The sequence below is a fragment of the Adiantum capillus-veneris genome, chromosome 18 (genome assembly GCF_014529385.1).
Source record: "Adiantum capillus-veneris isolate H3 chromosome 18, ASM1452938v2, whole genome shotgun sequence".
NCBI lineage: Eukaryota > Viridiplantae > Streptophyta > Polypodiopsida > Polypodiales > Pteridaceae > Adiantum > Adiantum capillus-veneris.
In genome coordinates, this window is record NC_140948.1 from 117762602 (window position 1) to 117782927 (window position 20326).

Here is a 20326-nt window from a genome sequence, read left to right on the forward strand (position 1 = left end):
CTATAAATTGAGCTTGTGTATACACTCAATAATCAACTATAATCATTGTGTGCTTATAATTATGCTCCTATGTATTGATTATCTAAGGGTATAATTTGCATTCATAGTCTCTTACTCATGCTACTAGCATGAGTGCCACATTGGCTAATCCACCTTAGCCCCCTTCAACTATAAGCATGGTTAACATTTCCTAATCACAAATTTGCAACTAAACTTCTCTCTTTTCTTAGTTATAATCTACACACTAATTCACATGCTTAATCACTCTTTCAATTGGGATACGTTCATGACTATACCATTGAGCCACTACCCTTTTGATTGAGCTTGATTAAACAAATTGGGATACATTCATGACTATACCATTGAGCCACTACCCTTTTGATTGAGATTGATTAAACACTTGATTAGTGCTTGTTCTTTTCCAATAATCTCACTCATTGGGCATCTAATTGTGTTATTGATTGGATGTGACTATAATCTTGATATTGTCTTCTTGAATTCAATAAATTGCTTGCATTCTACTTATGTTGCAAGAAACATGTGTTCATACTATATTTCATATGCATCATTTCAATTAATTTGTGTGTGTGTGTGTTTGTATGTGTGTGTGTGTGTGTGTGTGTGTGTGTGTGTGTGTGTGTGTGTGTGTGTGTGTGTGTGTGTGTGGATATATTATACTTGATACATATACACAAAAGAACATAACATTCAAAAGATAACTGGCTTTAGATAGCTGAACAATGATTTGTACAAAAATGAATAAGTATTAGATTCATTTTTATATAATATGGTAAGAGTGAGACATCATTCCAATAATCCTCAAAAGTAATAGAGTTGTGGAGGTCATCCAGGTTGATGTCAGCAAGGATCTTCAAAGTCGTACAACAGCTAGCTTAACCATTTTAAGAAAAGATAGTATTCTCACCTGCATCCATATTGACAACAAATTTGTTAGCTTTGATACATATTACAAGTTTTAAAGAACCTATCATTCTTTATCCTTGTCCTACTTAAAATTTTTAGCTTAAACTACTATCTAAGAAGTTTTCTTTGTATATAGCTTAGAGTATATAAATATGTAATGCATTGGAAAGCCATCACCCCTTCTAATGCAAGTGGCAATACTTGTCTTTAATGTGTGATAAAGAAGTTTTATTTATCGTTTACAAAATAGGAGCCAATCTTAAGTAATTTTTCTTATATCAAGTTTGAAGTTTCCAAGTTAACACCACATTCTCCAAGTATCATCCTCAATATCTTTGTCAACCTTATCTAAAATTAAGTAACCGTTTATTCAATCTAATTTTGTCCAATCCATCCAACTCTAGTGATTTGAGAATCAATTTTTAGTAACTACAACCATCCTAAAGAATTTTTAGTTTTTTCTTGTATCCCAAGCCATATACTAGGCCAAAACACTCGCGAAGCCCAAATAGTGTATTAGTCAAAGACAACACAATGTAGATCAGTCACACTTTTGGTGAATTTAATAAAGACCTAATCATTAGGGATACCAGACAAGGTGTTCGAAATAATCATTTAATCTTATATCAAGATTCAAGTTTTGGGAAAAGCATCCACCTCTTACAAATTATAATCTTCAGCCGAAAATTAGCCTTGATGCAAAATAAGTTTAGGAGTAGTCGTTTCCCTCAAAAAAAAAGTCAATGGACTAAGCTTAAAGAGTAAAATACTAAAACACCAGATTAACAACTTAAATTTATTGCAATTATGATAGCAATTTTTAGCACGACCTCACCATATTTAACAAGTTAATATTCTTTTCAAAGTCAATGTATCTTTCATGGTGAATAGTGCATTTTACCAGGAGAGCGGGATATAATTGAGGCTAAAATCTAGATTTCAAATTTACTCAACTTTAAGAACCACTTTTTTTAGTAGCTTTTCCTGGATATACCTGATATAGTTTGTTTTCACAAAAGTAATAGGTTGTCAAAAGATTTTGAGATAATCAACATAGTTTATTTTGACTTAAAAAAGTAATGAAGCATTCTTTTCCAAGGTTTTTATGATTATAGAGATTGAAAAAAACAAGATTTCACTCTCTTTGCAAGATTTACTCTCCTCAATCCGTGTGTCAAAATACCTTGTAGTTTTTTTGGTAATAAGTGAATAAATGTAAGGAAACATTTTCTCAATGTAATCATTAAACAAGAAGTGCAGCCATAACCTTATTGTGACGAATATCCACCTAGTCCAAAATCTAGACGCATGTAGTGAATCAGGAACCACTACGATGTCTATCAACTCAGAAATACCAAAGCCAAGAGAAAAACACCAGTACACAAGCTCGAAATTAGTATAAGTCAAGATTTCATAGAGCAAGATAAATGCAATCAAGTAAGTATAGATCCAAAAGCACATCATTGGATAATTTCATAGCATAATTAAAGCAAAAAAGGAGCCAAAATAATTGAGCCTATAATCATACCCTTTACTCAGCTCTAACCATACTAGGTAACACAACAGGGATCAAAATGCCATCACAAAACTATCATAATGCAAAACCAATCAAAGAAAACAACCATCATCAACTAAATCATCTAGATGAGCACTACATTAGGTAGACATTATCAAAGAAAATGCTCAAGCTATTCGAGAGTACAAAACCAGCACAATAAAGAAAAATATGGCAAAAAGGTCATTAGAGAGCACATCATCCATACAAATTCAAGACCATAATATCATATCATAGCCAGAAGGGTCAAGATCTAGTAGACTACATTTTATAAATCTTCCTTCTCCAAAAGATTAGTAACTCGTTAGGCATTAGACATATGATCAAAGAAACATAAAGAATCATCACAACCCGCTTTGCCAGTTAGGAGAAAAAGTCCAATCAAGTGGGGGTGGAAAATATTTTTTATGTCAAGAACAGATCAATCACTCAGTAATCAAAAGCATACTTTTCAAAAACATCAGTTGAAGGACCTAAAAGGCCAGCAATCCATAAAGTAAGGTGAAGCCCAGTATGAGCACAATTAAGGTGAAAAAACATCGATGATTCTACACTTTCTAAAAAAGTCGAGTACCAAGATCACATACGTTTTTCTTATGCACTCATGCCCACTACTATGAGAGGATTAGACACTTCCTTATATAAGGTAAGACCTTCCTCAAAAGCAATGATATTGTACGCTAGTAGTGGTATGAATGTCATGCCTCTCATCAAGGAAACATGCGATATGACAATTCTACTGACTATACGAGATAAAGTAGCAATCAAGAAGTGATAAAATCAATTAAAAAACAAACATAAGAAAAAAAACAACCACTACAAAGACACAGAAAAAAATTCAATGTTGTTGTTGAAGATTTTGACTACAAAGATGAATCAATTGGTCTAGTTTTACAACGACATATTGTGAGCACTTTAGCCATGTGTTCCTCAACCCTTTATGTTGTAGGGAGGATTGTGGATCTTATATGTGTGTTTGGGAAGGTACTTGTGTTCCTTCACCTAATTGTGCTCTAGGTGAATCTTGTGTGTGCCTACCACCTGATACGTATTAATGGGAGGATTTTGTTATCCCACCTTTTGTACGGGGGATCTTTGTGCATCCTTTTTCCCTGCTTGTGTTCAAGGGGAGAAGTGTGACTTGTGTACCTATCCCTAATGTGTTTTGAGGGGAGGTAGTGTGAGTGCTTTAGTGCAGACAAAACCCACACGAGAGGGTTGTAAAGGTGCTAGTTTTGGTAGCACATAATGTGTGTAAGCACCCGCTTACATGTGGATGCCTAGACAACTTATGACATGTGATAGACCATCTGATAAATCCTAATGTGCAACCTATTTTTCAATTCTTATGACATCATAACATGTGTGTGCACATGATGCCTAGCTCAAGGCTATAAATTTAGGTTGTATATACACTCAATAATCAACTGTAATCATCGTGTGCTTATAATTATGTTCCTATGTATTAAATACCTAAGTGTATAATTTGCATTCATAGTCTCTTATGCTACTAGCATGAATTTGCCACATTGGCTAATCCACCTTAGTCCCCCTGTAGGTTATGTACTGATTATCTAAGTGTATAATTTGAATTCATAGTCTCTTATGCTACTAGCACGAATGCCACATTGGCTAATCCACCTTAGCACCATGTATTTTGTGTATCTAATAGCAAATCTATTGTCACTAGGAAGGGGTGGTTATTGTCTCAGTATCTACTGCAATTTCTTGGCCCTCGGCACAAGATTATTTTGTCCCACTGAATATCTTGGTGTGGTAGTTGGTTCATGGATAGAGGATTGTGAGTCTCTCTCTTACCAAATTGTGGTTGTAATAACACTCGTTGGTTTCATTATTTGTTCATTTTTGTTCAATGGCATATCATTGGTTGTTGATGCATATTTGATATTGCAAGTCACAGTTGTGTATAGCAATGGGTGGTGGGATGATCGCCCCCATAGATGTTGCACTAATTTGGAAACTTGATTTATTCTTCTTACTACCTCTTTCGTGATTTTCTCTACATTAGCTACCTATTGTGCAGTGTTCATTTTTCTACTCGCAGTCTCATTCGCTCTCGAGTTAGTTTGGGTGATTGAAGCATCAGTTTCCCTTGTTACCTCACCATAATCTTTGTATTTTTTCACAATATGCAAAGCTTCTTCTATCACTCCCTTTGGAGAAGCCAAACCCTTTATATTGAGATCTTTTTAGCGTTCTGTTTTTTAAACCTTCGATGAATAGCACTACCAATCTATGTTGTTGTGTTATATCTCTAGGCGGGCATCTCTCAAGATATTTTTTAAATCTTTAGGAACTATCTTTCACTTTTTTGGTGTCTCTTTTTGAAGTATATATCTGTGAAGCAATATTATGTTTGATTCTCCAAAATTCTTCCACAAATTCTATCAATAGATGTCATAAAATCTAATATCTAACCAACCCAAATGATTTTCTCATATTAAACTGATCGTTTAATGTGGGAGAATAAACGAGAACAAAGGATAGAATATAGACATGTGCTTATGGATTTGTCTCAACACGGGGCCAAGGTTAAAGGAGTCCAAATGAGAGATGGTATATTAAAGAGCAATGCTACCTAATGGAACTTAAAGACCTTAGGGTTATCTTCATTAAAGACCTCCAAAAGTTAGTGTTCAAAATTCCTTTGATCTTAGGCAAGCTAGGGCCTACCTTGAGGTGGGAATCCTACCCAAGCATGAGGTGCTTGTTAGCTTGCTAAGTGTTAGTGGAAACCTTGCCCAAAATCTTGAGGTGTTTCTCACATGCTTAAATGACTAAGGTTCTTGAAGTGTTCAATTCAAAGATAAACTCTCAAGAGGCATCAATGTTTCCATACTTGATTGACTAAGTGCTTGAAGTATTCAATTCAAACCAAATGACTTAATAGGCATAAAAGACACATGTTCAAATCATCCTCCACATGTGGCCTTCATGATGTGCTTGGGATAGTTAATGCTTTTTGCAAAGTTTATGTTAAGCTCATGATACATGAAGCTTTCCATCTTCATAGCATCACCAAGGTCACAAGGAACACAAATATTGTATTGTAACAAGTCTCTCTTGATGGGAGAATCTATAATACAAACGCCTTTTGGAAGCGGGACCGGCTCCAAGTAAATCCGGTCCTCAACTATTGTCATGTTCTCTAATACTATTCTCTTGCAAAAGTATTGTTCATGCCGAGTTAATTACGTACTATGTTCATGTTGCTACCATCAATTAAGTTCACCCTCTATGTTCTCAAAGTAATCTCACAAAAATGCTCACTCTAATTCTCTTAATTCCGACAAAAGCTATGGCTATTCTCCTAGAGAATACAAGAGGGGAGGACATCGCAAATAATACCCTGCATGGTGAAGATCACAAAAGCTCAAGATGTTCAAACAGGGAGGGAAGAGTATCTCTTTTCTCACCTATGATGGCATTTTTGGTGCCACCGACAAAGTATTGGCCTTCATCCAACAATTTGATGTGGCCTTTGGAGACGAGGGCTTCACGGAGTCCTCCAAGCTACTCCATGTAGCTATGCACTTCCAAAAATCGGCTCGTCAATGGTGGGCTAGCCTTCGTGGCAACAGTGAACCCCAAAGACATGAAAAACTCTACGAGTTTCCATCATGGAGCAATTTCTTGCAAGAGATGCAAAGGACAAAGTACTTACCGAATGGTGCAATTTGAAGCTTCTCTCACATGAGTCTATTCACAAATATGAGGACAAGTTTTGGGATTTACATCTCAAGGCTACTGTCTTCCAAAAGATAGACTTTGCCGAGCAAAAGCAACAATTTTGTGCGGGATTACCTGAAGAAATGGCCGATTATATCAACTCCCAACGGCCTGGTTCTATCACCAAAGTAATCCACCACACCATGGTTGCTGCCCGCATCAATTTCCAACAAGGGGCTAGATGGAATGTCAAACCCATAGAAAACAAAGACAAAAATGATGCAAAGAGGGAAACCAACGCCAAAATTCTTCCCAAGGCACTTCCTACAACAACAACTACAAAAACAATATGTGCAAGGAGAAGGGAGTTTACAAAGGTAAAAACAAACTCTATCATGAAGAGCTTGAAGCTTTTCGCAAGGACCATAAGTGTTTTAAGTGTAGGGAGCAAGGACATGGCTATCGTTCTTGCCCTAAGAAAAATGCTCGCAATGAGACTCCTAGGGCTGCCACCATTGAAGCTCCAAAAGAGGATGCTCATTGCAAAGAATCGTCTCTCCCCTATGCTTGGGGAAAGCTAAGGGAGCATGATGCCTTCATCTTGTTTGACCCTGGCTCTACTCACAACTTCATATCAACGGGGTTGGCCACCAAGTTGGACATTCAAGCTTTTGAGGTGGGAGATATTGTAACGGCTGACACAGCTTTCAAGGGATAGCAAGCCTCCGTTATTCCCTTGATTGGGAAGTTGAGGCTTCATGTCCAAAGCTATGTCAACAAAGAAGACTTTTTCATCTCTCCTCTCCAAAGTGAGGATGCTATCCTAGGAGCGCCATGGTTTGATCGCATGGCTGCCAATATGAAGTTCCCTGAAAGGAGAATCTACTTCACCTACAAGGGAAAGAACGTGTATATAGATGCTAATGAGTCTGGTCATACTATACCACTTCTAAATTCATCAGCTTTTGATAAGTCAATGAAAAGCTCGATTTCTGCGTACGTGATTTTTGTCAAAGAATCCACTAATGACGCTAATGGTTTATCAAATGAAAATGGTAGGAATCAAGAAGAGTTAGACTTTTCTACTTTTCTAGATGGATTCCAAGATGTTTTCATCGATGATATCCCTATGGACGTACCTCCAAAATGAGGGGATGATGACCATCAAATTGAGCTCCTACCAGGAAGCTCACCGCCTAACAAGCCTCCTTATCGAGTTTCCCAAGCTCAACAAGATGAGATCATGAGGCAAGTACAAGAATTGGTAGACAAAGGGATGGTGAGACCAGCTAGCTCCTCTCCTTTTTGCTCTCCAATTCTTTTACTGCAAAAGAAAGATGGTACATACTGTATGTATCGAGCACTAAACCATATCACTATCAAAAACAAATTTTCTGTGCCTTGAGTAGAAGATCTGTTCGATAAGCTACAAGGCTCTACCTACTTCAGTAGGATTGACCTAAAAAGTGGCTATCATCAAATAAGGATAGTGGATGAAGATATCCTAAAGATCGCATTTTGTACAATGTTTGGTCCTTATGAATATCTAGTCATGCCTTTTGGCTTGACCAATGCACTATCCACATTCAATCGTTTGATGGAGAAAATATGTAGACCCTACTGCAAGTTCAGTGGAGTGTTCTTTGATGATATCATCATCTACTCCAAGTCCTTGGAGGAACACAAGCAACATCTCCAAGTGGTTTTTCAAGCATTGAGGAAGAACAATCTTTTTCCCAACCAAAAGAAAAACGAATTTTTCCTTCAAGAGATTCAATACTTAGGTCATATTATCTCTCAAGATGGTATCCGTATGGATCCATTGAAGTTAGAGGTAATAAAAGCATGGCCTAATCTAAGGAATCTACATGAGCTAAGAAGCTTTATTGGTATGTATGCATACTATAGACACTTCGTAGCAAAATTTTCTCAATTAGCAGGACCATTACATGACTTAACAAAGAAGAACGTTAAGTATTCATGGACTGCTAAGGAGCAAAAAGCTTTTGACAAGCTCAAAGAGAAGCTTACCTCTCAACCAGTCCTCATGCTTCTGGATCTCTCAAAGCCATTTGAGGTCCAATGTGATGCTTGTGGTGATTGCCTTGGATTAGTATTGCTTCAAGAAGGACATGCCATAGCATATAAGAGCCGAAGGCTTAATACAGATGAACAGGTCTTGGGCATTTATGAGAAAGAGCTTTTACCTGTTCTACATGCCCTAGACACATGGAAGCACTATTTATTGGGACTCCATTCATTTTACGAACAAACCACCAAAGCCTCAAGTATTCATGAGACATAAACCAAGCTTTCCGACAAACAAATGAGGTGGGCAAATTTTTTGCAATTTTGTTTTCATATTGCTCACATTGCTGGTAAGCATAATCAAGTGGCCAATGCACTTTCACGACAACTAAAAGTCAATGCGGTGTCTATCGCAACTCACAATGATCTATCTTCTATGATAGATGAGTATGCTATTGACCCTGACTTTAAAGATGTAATGTCAGCCCTTGCTTTGGGGAAGAAAGAGGAACTATTCACCTTGCCGGATGGTTATCTTCTCCATGGCAATAGGCTATGTGTTACCCACTCCCTTCGTGAGAAAGTCATGAATAAATCCCGTGCTCCTCCCTATGCGGGTCATAGAGGCATTCAACCTACTCTTCGAGGAGTAGAGTCGTATACCATGAAAGTGGACATACAAGAGTATGTTTCAAAATGTGTGGTATGCCAAAAGACTAAGTATGATAGAGGGAAGAAACCTGGATTCCTCCAGCCATTGTCCATCCCTAATGCACCATGGGAGAGTATATCCATGGATTTTATCTTTGGATTACCCAAGTCTATCCATGGGAATATGGGAATATGGACAACAGTCGACAGGTTTAGCAAGCAAGCACACTTTATTCCTGTCAAAAAGACTATTAAGGCACACCAAATGGCAACCATCTTCATATCTCAGATTTTCAAACATAATGGACTACCAACAACCATCGTGTCAGATAGAGATCCTAGAATGACCAGTAATTTCTGGAAAGGTCTCTTCAAAAAATCTAGGTACACAATTGAATTTCTCTTCGGCCTACCACCTATAAACAGATGGCCAAAGTGAGATAGCCAATCTTACGATACTCGATCTACTAAAGACTTATGTTACAGAAGTAGATCAATGATCACAGTGGGAGAAGTACTTATCCCTTGTAGAGTATGCGTACAATAGTACTGCCCATACTACTAACAAGAAAGCACCTTTTGAGATCATAGAGGGAAGACCTAAAAGTCCCTTGCTACTTAAGTACATGGGAAGATCTTCGTTGCTGATGAGTATAGCCGTGACCTACAAGAATCTTTTCAAAAGGTTAAGGAAGATATATCCCCTCTCACCAAAAGCAAAAAGTTGTTTTGCTGACAAGCACACAAGGGCTTTAACGTTCAAAGAAGATGATTGGTTCTTACTTGAGTTTCCCAAGGCTCGTTTGAGGCAAATGACGGGCAAAAATCCTACGGGGCATCAAAAGTATTATGCTAAATTAGCAAAAAGATACTATGGTCCTGACCCCATTACTACAATATATCCTCTTACTTGGCTTATAGGATTGGCATTTTAGCTCCCATAAGTAGAATCTCTAGAAGTATGTGAACCCATTAATCTTGTAGGTTGAGCCTTCAAAACGTGTGTATGCTCCTCGCCTCATTGAACCTCGTTCTTCTCATAGTTAGACGTTCTAACCCTTGTGGATTAGTCTCACACCTATCTAGTGGGCTTGCACTCCACTGTTTGTAGTAGGTAAAGATTAGAGCTCCCATATAAGTGTAACTTTCCAACTCTTTTGGTTCATCCGTTTGTATTTCCTTGGTATACTTGTTGACCAATAAGACTTGCACTCCTTGAGCGTTTGTGTATGTAAATGCGTAGAAGATTTTGTGGTCTGACGGTTCCTTGTCATTTGGTTCTAAGCATATGCAAAAGTTGTGTTGAGCCCCGTTTGTGGATCTATAAAGACCCATAGCCTCATTGATCTTTACAAACCTAGCATTTGGTTTGTGAATTAGAGGATGTTTCTCTTCTAGTTCGTCATCTACTTTGGCCTTGGTTCCTATCATGCCCCACTTATCAATGATGTAGGGATCAAATACAACTCGATCCTCTATTCCATCATCGTTGAATTATATGTCTCCATTATAGTCCACAAGCACCATGTCTTGGAGCTCCTTGGACGTAAAAATCAACACTGCATCGAACAACATTGTTTTTGGACTCGTCCTTTTTTCGCTTTAGTGAAGAGGAGATAGGCTTACATTGGGACCTACCTTTACCTGTGAGAGCTCCTTTGGAGTTAAGTTGCAGATGGATCTCTTCATTTAAAACCATCATACGAACTCCTTTTAGATCTTTTCCCCTAAGATTTTTAAGATTCCAACCATGTCAATATGTTGCTCTTGTGTTTCCTGTCCGATTTCCTCAATTACCTCCTGTAACGTTGTCGTGATATGTAGGGGGCGTGAACGTCAAAAGAGGTTGATGTTGAGGTTTGTTGGAACTCGCATTATCATGCATCACCCCAAAAAAAAAAAAAGGTTCACAAGCAAGCATCGTGACTAACTAACATAGTGCACATAATGAAAAGGGGGGGGGGGGGGGGGGGGGGCTCATCACTATGTCACATGAGCTGATCAAATGGAATCAATGGTGGAGGAAAAGGCGACGCGCGTCAATTATGGACCGTCAAATCTAAAGTTGCCCCGAATTTACTAATCGACCCACATTTACAATGTATATGACATACTTGAATCACCTATATTTCAACGTACGCATCATGAGGGTGTAGTGGTTAATGCACATGGCTCGTGGTGGGGGAGGTCAGGGGTTCGAGACATGGGGTGCGGATCAACCCAAATTTACAAGCCTACCCGAATTTACAAAATGCGGATCTGACGACCCAAATCACCTCAACCGTCGATCCCATTTGAGCATGCCCGTGCGAGGGGGGGCGGGGGGGGGGGGGGGGGGGGGGGGGGGGGATTCACTAGACTAAAGTCCACACGCGGTGTACATGTCCTGTTAAAACTAAACCCAGAACAAATTAAACCTCGACAATATGACCAATACATGTTTACTTAGAATATGCAATGGGTGGAGTGGTTTAGCCCACGTAAATGGAAACTTGGACCATGAGGAGGATTGACTATGAAAAGACTAGGGGAGGGGCTGCTAAAGCGTAAAACTCAGCTCAAAAGTGGGGTGGGAGGGCACCTAGAACCTTCCTCGTGAAAATCTTTTAAATGGATGAAGGGGCCTAGAACCTTTCATTACCTCTAGGTGGAAATCTATTATTACGGGGGTGAAGGGGCCTAGAACCTTCAACTACCTCCTGGTGAAACTCACGTGAAATTTTCTTAGGGCGTGAATCCGAGGCTGCCCTTGGTAGCACACCCTATTTTGGATCCTTCAAACTTTCAAATTAGAGTTGGCCCACTAAACGTCGTTCGAATCCAAAATGTACAAATGTGTTCAAAAAAGAAATTACCCTTATTTTTGGCATCAACCGTGGTGCTTGGCATAGATAGCTTCAGCACAGTTTATCACTAGTCTGTAGCCACTATGATAAGTTGACAACTCATTTAATCCCCGCATAGAGTATATACACAAGAAGATTTAGAAATTTTCTCATGTAGGAAAACAGAGTCTTTTTCAGTGTTTTTCATACAATGCATAACATCATGAGCTTCTACTCGAGAGGCATAGCATACCTAGCTAGGTACAATTGGGGGTAGGGGACCGCCGGCCCCCCCAATCGTACCTAGCTAGGTATGCGGTACCTCCCTCACAGAAGCTCATGATGTTGAGGTAAGTCACAATGTGAGAATTATTGTGAGAATTTGTCCAAAACTTCTTGTGGTAGTAGTCCTTCACAATAGACATGAGAATCAATAAGAGCCTGCGACATGCAGGTGTGCATGTGTGGGCGTGATCCTGTAAAAGTAGCTGATGTGAAGCATCAGCTTGCAACAAAAGAAACAAGAGCCACTAGAACTCATGTTTCGAGTTCCACCTGTGTTTGAGTTAATAATCAAGAAGGTGCCCAATACAACAACAGTTATAACTACGACCAAAACATCATCTTCATCTGATGAACTTCTGTAAAGCCTTCGCCATGATAAATTTCTTCAATGAAGCCTTCTGAAAGGTCTGTAGCTTTGTGGACAAGGTCATCACCTCACAGGAATAATCTGGTTACTCTGTTCTTTACTCATGAGGTCTTTGTTGCATAATACAGACCTTGCTAATAAGACATCGATGAGCTTCATGTACTCCATTCATTCAACTCCAAGCTACAACCAGACACCAAAACAAAAACCTCGTCAGACCTTTCAAAGGCACTCTTCTCCCCGACAGCATCTCAATAATACGGCCTGCTCACTTGGCAATTTTTGTTGCAGTGATGGACCTTGTTCCCACCTTACTGACATGAATCATTACTATTTGGAAGATTCCCCTCTGAACAAAAGATTGCGTGAAGAATCCTCACCAATGCTGAGGTGATGAAGCTGGTAAAGAGCTGAAGTTGCTAGATACCATGGATGGTATCTTTGTAAAATCGTAGGGGACTACTCTCTCAAGACGGCAAGGGTATTTTACCTCAAATATGACTCAAGCTAGAACATGCCGGCTATTGGAAACAGATTTTAAACCGAAACCAAGAGTTTCACTGACAACCATCACGACAAATGATGACCCTGTTCTCGATATCCACCCAGGGGCCAGCAGTAAGACATAAATGAAGCCACCGTCTGAAAATCAAACATCCACAACCAGATTTCTTTTCCCTCCCTCCCAAGTATGCTTGGCATAGGCGACCAAAACACTCCACACACTTAATCCTCAGGCTTAGAAAGACACACACTTCATATAAGAGGGGACTTGGCACATCCAATATATAATTGAAAAGAGTTGTGTTAATTATTTGTGGTAATACAATTAGCAAAAATCATTATGCATCCCCTCGAGTTGAAGGGACATCCTTTTACATTTTTCAAATACAGAAATATTATTGCAGGCTTCGGTACAAAGACGAATAAGGCATCCTCTATTTTCTATAAGTAAATTTATGATAGGCAGCTACGTAAGAGCTAACCTGTCTTTCCTTTCTGCAATGTTAAGAGAGTGGAATAGAAACCCAGATGCGGTTGGTAATTGCCCACTTCCTTAACCTCTCAATCCTTTCTGCAATGTTAGAGGAGTTAAACCCGGGATACATATTAAGGTATAGAGGTACTGGTTGCCCATTTCCATGGCCCCATGAGCTCAACACTATACACTGGTCTTACAAGCCAGGACTATGCCAGAAAGCCGAAATATACATAAGTTATACTGAACTTGGGTCCTAACCTCAGCTTCAAGTAACTATCATCTCTGTTTCAAGAAATCAATGTATGCGGGCGTGAGGCATCCTAATTATTCTGGTTTTTCAAAAGCCAATGCCTTCAGCTTCTCAAAATAGGGTGAACCAGTGCTCAATCTGCGAGTCTTGGCAAGATACATTGCTCTATTCCTGTCGGAAGGAGCTGGCTTTGACATTAAATTCTTGTCCGTTTCTGCAGCAATGCAAAGCTTCAAATGCCTCAACTGCTCCACACACTGCTTTTTCCTAATTCTCTCCCTCCATTGGGAGTTCCCTGGACCCCTGTTAATCCTGCCGATCGTGTCAACTACCCTTCTCTCATAAGGAGACATCCACTTTGCCTTCATATAGTCCAGGGTTCGCCACGGAGGAAGTGGCATCGCATTTTGACTTAAAGATAGCTTGGCCGCCTCAGCCATGGCTTGTAGAACTTGCTCAAGCTTTTCTGAAGACCCTGCAAAAATAACTGGAAGAAATTTCATCGCCGTTGCATACGAGTGTGTAGGTCTGGCTATAGCAAACTGGCTTTGAAAATCCGTATCAACTATCAATCGATCAGCAGCACCGCCATTGGACTCAAAAGCCACATCGATATACTCATACTCACCTAAATCATCATAATTAGACAACAAATAGGATCAAGCAGAGAGCAACAATCAAGACTGGCTTCATCTCAAGAGACAGTTAAGATCTGATTTAATTGCCATTAAACCAGAATTCTTAACAATGTAACACTACACAGGAATCAGGTAAGACAGAACACCTCCTGGCACTTTCCCCGAATTTGTCCATTTTGCGCTGCATACAGCAGCATCATATCCAGAAAGACGAAGATGTTTCACAAGCAAGCGTCGTATGCATCCTCCTTTGCAATCTGTAGCAGGCTTCTGACACACCAAGTCAATTTCTTTGATTGACAAGGAGAGTTTGGTAAGAACAGTAAGAAGCTCCTTCTCACAAGGTGAAGCAATATACTTTAGAGCCTGAAATGCACCAACAAAAACAAACCCTGAAGCATTAAACTTTAAAGCCTGCAATGTTCTCACAACACCATCCCTCAAAAGGAAAACAGCAAATAAAATCCAACAAAAAATGTGAATGGAAAGAGGGTATATTGAAACCTGAAGAGCTTCCAGAAGCTTGGGACCATTGGGAAGACCATTCTCACCATCACTGCTTTCAGGAAAGTCTGATCCAAAGCTGCCATTTTCCAAAAAATCATGCACCATAGCCGCTAAATCATGCTCACTGTCAGCACTGCCATGTACGCTAGATGCAAATTGGGAAGCCAAATGCTCGGCAAGGCTCTTGCCAGGATTAAAGTCCTTGTTGTAGATCACACAGAAGCCCTCTTCCTCCTGATTACCAATTTCCTTCTTTTGTGATACACCAGCAGGATCATTGTTAGACTGCAGGGGTAGGTGGTCAACTTCAGAGGGTGAGGGCACTCTATGAGCATCAGATTGAAGCGTATCAGCTTTGCTAACATGATAAACAGGAAGACCCGGCATGCCGCAGATAGCCTTGTGCTGGTTTCTTAACCAAAAACGATTGCAAGAAAGAATTTACAAGAGTTCTCAAAACTTGCAGGAGAAGATAATGGTGGTGGTGGTGGTTGGGGCAGCCGTTGCGTAGGCTATAGAAGCTTCAAAGATTCCACTGTGTGACGCAAAAAGCTTCGCCGAGGGCCTGTGAAAAGCTGAAATGCAGAAAAAAATAGGAGCAACAGGAAGAGTCAGGATTGAAAGAAGTTGAAACGGAAGGTATGTCAGAAGAGAGAAGGACTCGGGAAGGGCGGGGGAGGGGGCAAAGGCTATGCCTCTGATGAATCAGACTATGGATCTAGATAGAGAGAGAGAGAAAGAGAGAGAGAGGCGCCCACACGCTATCGGCTACAAAACTTACAAAAGACTACCTACAGGGTACAACATCGTCCGAGAGAGAAGAGGTAAAGGAAGAAGTAGCTGCCGGCGCACACACGTAACGTCTGCTGCAAGCAAAGAATGGGAGGAGACCTCAAGCGGCAAGTAGGCCTAGCCCACCCAAAAAATCCAAAGAAACCCCACAACTCAGCAGAGAAACTTTTCTCCCCAATCATTTTCATACGCACTTGTTGGCAGATAGATAATCCACCATCATCGAAGGAAACCCGCCTCCGCTGCGCTGCACTGCCTCCAGGCTCCACCTCATCAGAAGCTTCCTCTCGTCTCACTCTCCACAATCAAAACTACAAAACAGCTTGCTTGCTGGCAGCCTGCCCTCGTCTATATGTTTTGCACCCGTGGCACTTAGGGCAGGGCAGCCTGCCATCAAAAGGAAGAAGACGACGATACGTCATCCATCATCCTCCTTTCTTTTTTGCCTGGTCAAAATGTTCGCCTTTCTCGGATCCCTATTCCACACGTAAACACTCACTTGTTAAATTAATGGTTTTCCTGTATACCGCGGGCCGCACACCACACGGTCTCTCTCTCTCTCTCTCTCTCTCTCTCTCTCTCTCTCTCTCTCTCTCTCCCCTGCACCGTTGAACTCTTCAATGATGATCAATCTGAGATCTCAGTAAGTTAGAAGCACACAGTTCTGCTTCCTCGAAACGTGCACAATAACCTGGCTTCTCAATCTCCATGACCAGTTCTCTCTCTCTCTCTCTCTCTCTCTCTCTCTCTCTCTCTCCACACCTGCACTTTCGTTCATATAATTTTTTTCTGTTTCCCCGGATATCGCATTCTCTGCCTTCGAGGCTTGCTGCTTGAGCCATTCCATCCGCCCTGCGCAATGCGAGTTCCTCACAAGAATTACTGATCGTTTCTTCTCCTTACGTACCAAAACCAAGATTCTTTACCACCATGACAAGGAAGTTCTGAACTCGTGCGATGGCAATCTCTCTCTCTCTCTCTCTCTCTCTCTCTCTCTCTCTCTCTCTAACAGGCACGCAATAGGGCTTCGTAATCTGTGAAGAGAAGAGCGTTCACGAGTAGCATTCATCACGCTTTATCTTCTGCGTAACATCGTCATAATCGAACAACAACAATCAAATATCAAATATTCAGAACAAAAGAAGCAGTCGAAAGGGAGATCAGAGAAGTTGATCAGAGATGCAGCAGCAGAGAGAGAGAGAGAGAGAGAGAGAGAGAGAGAGAGAGAGAGAGACCTGGCTACAGGAGTGGCGATGTCGCGTGTCGAGGGCTACCTGAACATTCTCTTCTTCTTCTTCTTCTTATAGGAATTTGGAGAGCCAAGGTCTTCTTGCAGCCGAGGGCATTTCAAATTAATAAGGTTTTATATAATACCCTGCGTCCATTAAATCTAAAGCATGAAGTTATAAGTTACAACCATTATGTTTTGCCCCCATATATATCTTTTGCGTAGAGCTTGTGCCTACGATGTTTAATAATTAATATATTAATATCATAGGCAGCAAGATGCACTCTTGCTTGGAGAAGGATGCATACTCCATTGCTACCATTGCTGCCAAAAAGTCATGGGAGCTCTGAGCTTTGGGCTTCGCCTTTGTAGCTTTGGGCTTCGCCTTTGTAGCCTCATATGCACACTAGGCGTTGGCATCCAATCAAAGCTCCTGTTTAATGACAGAATTGTGGGCTCTTTTTAGGTTAAAAGGTCTATTAAGCAAGGATGTCCCTTGGCCCCCTTGCTTTTTGCCATCGGGTCGCATCCTCTCATTAAGATGCTCGAAGCCAGTGCTACACGGGGAGAGATTCAAGGTCTTGCATTACCGTGGAACGAACAGCTACTACTAGCCAAAATGTTCGCAGATGATTCGCTCCTATTCTTGAAGGCATGCCCTCAAGTTGTCAGGAGAGCTCTGGAGATTGTGCAAACATTTGCCGTGGCCTCGGGATCCAAGTGCAATATACAGAAGTCAAGACTTATCTCCCTGTCGGAGAACGACCCTTTTGACCTTGCAGTCTGGAGAGATTATCTCAAAAGGGAGCGTATTCAGACACCAGGGAGCCCCCGTAGGGATGGACGTAACCCACAGGCAAAGGTTCCAATGGGTCCTTGAAAAAATAAGCTCAAAAATGAGAAGATGAGAGTTTGTTCTCCTCCCCTTCCAAAGCCAGATCAAAGTGATTAATGCTTTTATGATCCCGTATATTGCTTTCCTCAGCCCCGTGCTCAAGATGGCTAAATGTAACTGGAAAGAATTCTTAAAAGCAGTGAAAAGGTTTCTTTGGAAGAACAATACGAAAACCTCGCAGCCATGGCAGTGGGCTAGATGGGAGGTAGTTGCTCGCTCGGTAGATCAAGGAAGGCTCGGCATCCTTAACTGGGATGCAGTAAAACTGGGATCGGAAGGGGAAAAGTGGAAGGGGGTTGTGATGCACGACAAACTTCTCGCCCCGAAGTGGTCTTATCTTAGATTTGGTGGACTCTCAGGGGAATTGATGAGGAAGTGCAAAAGAGCAGCTGAGGTGGAATGGGGGGAAGCAACCAGATACTTTAAGAACTCCATTTTGCATTGGTCCCATTGGCTCTCTAAAATATTGCGGCCGCCGCAAAGCCCCTATTGCATAGAAATGGCCAGGAATGTGAATAATAAGGGGCTCATTCGACTAGAGCAATTCTGGGATGGCAACAGTAAGTGCTAGAAAACTGCAGACTCTTTAGCCATCCAATTTTAACTGAATGGCTTTGAGATCTTACTAGTCTATAGGGTGATGAAAGAGCTTGATAAGGTGGTGATGCCAATTTGTGAATCCTATTTTGAATGGGATGCTTGGAGATGGACATGTAATAGCCTCTTTTGGAAACCACATTCTAAAGGCATTTACCATGTTTTAATGCACGAGGCTAATTGGTGTAGCCCCCTCAACAAATTATGGAAGAGGCACTGGACGGCAAAACGGTGGGAGTGAGTCATGGAGAACATCTGGAAGCCAAGGTGGCCTCAGTTTATGAAGATATTTATGTGGAAATGATGTGGGCTGCTCTGTCGATGGCCGTAAAGATACAAGAAGAGGAATCGGGTCAGATCATTGCTTGGGGTGCAACATACCTAGTGAAGACCTAGCCCACCTTTTCATGGGATGCTAGGCAATCAGTGGCATGGCTGGGAAAATATGCAAGTGGATTCAAAGGACATGGAAAATTAAGTTCTTCAAGACTGATCTGTTCTTTGGTAGTAATAGGTTGGGAAGTCTTGTTCTTCTTGTCTGCACTCAAGTAATCAGGTACTACTTCTTTCACCATATTTGGCAAGCAAGGAACCGCCGCGTGTTTGAGGGGGATCTGGCTGTGGTAAGCTTTTGTGAAATCATACAAGAGAGCATAGTGACGATCCACATGATCGGAGGCAAACAAGCCTCAGAGGACTGGTCTAGAACAATACATGTCATGATGACATCTTGTAATAAGTAAAGCCTAGGAGTAGTTGTCGTTTCTCTGTCAAGCAGAAAACTTGTAATCCTTTGACCCTCAAGGCTCGGTCTGAGCTTGAGGTTGGTGTATATTTCTGATCTTCTTAATACTATCCACTCACAATTGTAAACAAAGCAAGTAAGATCTATGGTGTTTTCATCTAATGGAAAATGATGGACTCCCTCAAATGCCTATGCCTGCATCTTGAAGGCATGGGCAAAGAGATTCACAATGAGATTGCCCGTTGTTCTTGAAAAATAACCAGTTGTGGTTGATAATGATTTGATTGAAATGCATGTCAAGTGTGGTTTTATAGTTGGAAGCACACAAGCTTTTGGATGTCATCTCTTTGACCGCACTCATTGCAAGGTAGGTATAACTTGAGTAAGGCTAGGAAGGTCCATGCTACTTTTTTCAGTGATTGCCAAGCCAAGGATTCTCTAAATCAATCATCGGTGTGCTTTGAAGGCATGTTGCATATGAAAGAAGTTGGCATGGGCAAACAAATCTTGAATGGGACTAATAGTTAGGGGCTATGGAAAAATGTCGAGTCGATTTGGGAAGTTTTGGTCGATGTGATTGCCAAGTGTAGTGTACTTTTGAAAGCACAATGAATTTTTTATAGACTCCTAATGTGGCATGTTGTTTTTACGCTACATTGATTGTAGTATATATCCAACAAGGGTAAAGCAAGGAATCCCTAATGTGTTTTTAGTAAATGCAAGGACATGGCTCCTCTTCAAATACAATCACCCATGCTTGAGTTTTCAAGGCACATTGCATCATGCAAGACAATGAGGCTGGTAAACAAATTCATGATGGGATGGTTAGGGGCTGTTGAAAAAAAAATTGCATGTTTGAAATGCTTTACACCGATATTTAGCAAAGTGTTTTGAGATTTTCTAGATGTTATCTCTTCCATCCTTCTACATAAGATGGGACTATTTACAGTAAGATGGAAAACCTTATTAGAGCTTAGAAGGACCATTTTATGTGATAATTAATCATAGATATATATATAATTGTGACTACCTCAAGGATGCATATTTAAAGCTTTAAAAAATTCTCACCTTAGAGGGGAGGCAATGAGAATTGGGCCTTGCTTCCTCTTGGCCGCAACAACGTGCGGCTCATATACACTGCCTTGGCTTCATTAAATATCCCGTGTTAGAATCTTAGATAGTGTTGAGACTTCCTCAACAAGGATGTTCAAAACACAATCCCACATGAGGAGGGGTGATTTGCAAACTTGCATGTGAGAACTTCTACTACTAAGAAGCCCTTTAAAGATGGATTTCGAAATGATGTAAGTGCATTAGTATATTCATGCTCCTGTTGTCCATGACTACTAATGTACAAACCATTGAGA

The 20326-nt window shown here is 40.6% G+C and overlaps 2 protein-coding genes and 1 pseudogene across 6 annotated transcripts; 1 reads left to right on the top strand and 2 right to left on the bottom strand.

Moving 5' to 3' along the window:
- LOC147436276 (uncharacterized) overlaps positions 1-20326 on the bottom strand; it is a 194002-nt pseudogene that overhangs the window by 109101 nt on the left and 64575 nt on the right.
- LOC147436277 (cruciferin (DUF506)) lies at positions 13113-16935 on the bottom strand. 5 transcript variants are annotated; one of them, XM_086489200.1, is made up of 5 exons: positions 16730-16750; positions 15689-15970; positions 14700-15277; positions 14342-14561; positions 13113-14185 (listed from the first exon to the last, which is right to left on the bottom strand). In XM_086489200.1, exons 3-5 carry the CDS (start codon positions 15087-15089, stop codon positions 13632-13634), a joined length of 1164 nt encoding a protein of 387 aa, XP_086345326.1. In that variant the 5' UTR covers positions 15090-15277; positions 15689-15970; positions 16730-16750; the 3' UTR covers positions 13113-13631. The 5 variants fall into 5 exon arrangements, with proteins under 5 accessions (XP_086345326.1, XP_086345325.1, XP_086345327.1 ...); XM_086489199.1 differs by lacking the exon at positions 15689-15970 and having other exon boundaries at positions 16730-16935; XM_086489201.1 differs by lacking the exons at positions 15689-15970; positions 16730-16750 and adding an exon at positions 15498-15664.
- LOC147436278 (uncharacterized) lies at positions 16729-19412 on the top strand. The gene is made up of 2 exons (XM_086489202.1): positions 16729-16854; positions 17189-19412. The coding sequence occupies exon 2, from the start codon at positions 17264-17266 to the stop codon at positions 17600-17602; it is 339 nt and encodes a 112-aa protein (XP_086345328.1). The 5' UTR covers positions 16729-16854; positions 17189-17263; the 3' UTR covers positions 17603-19412.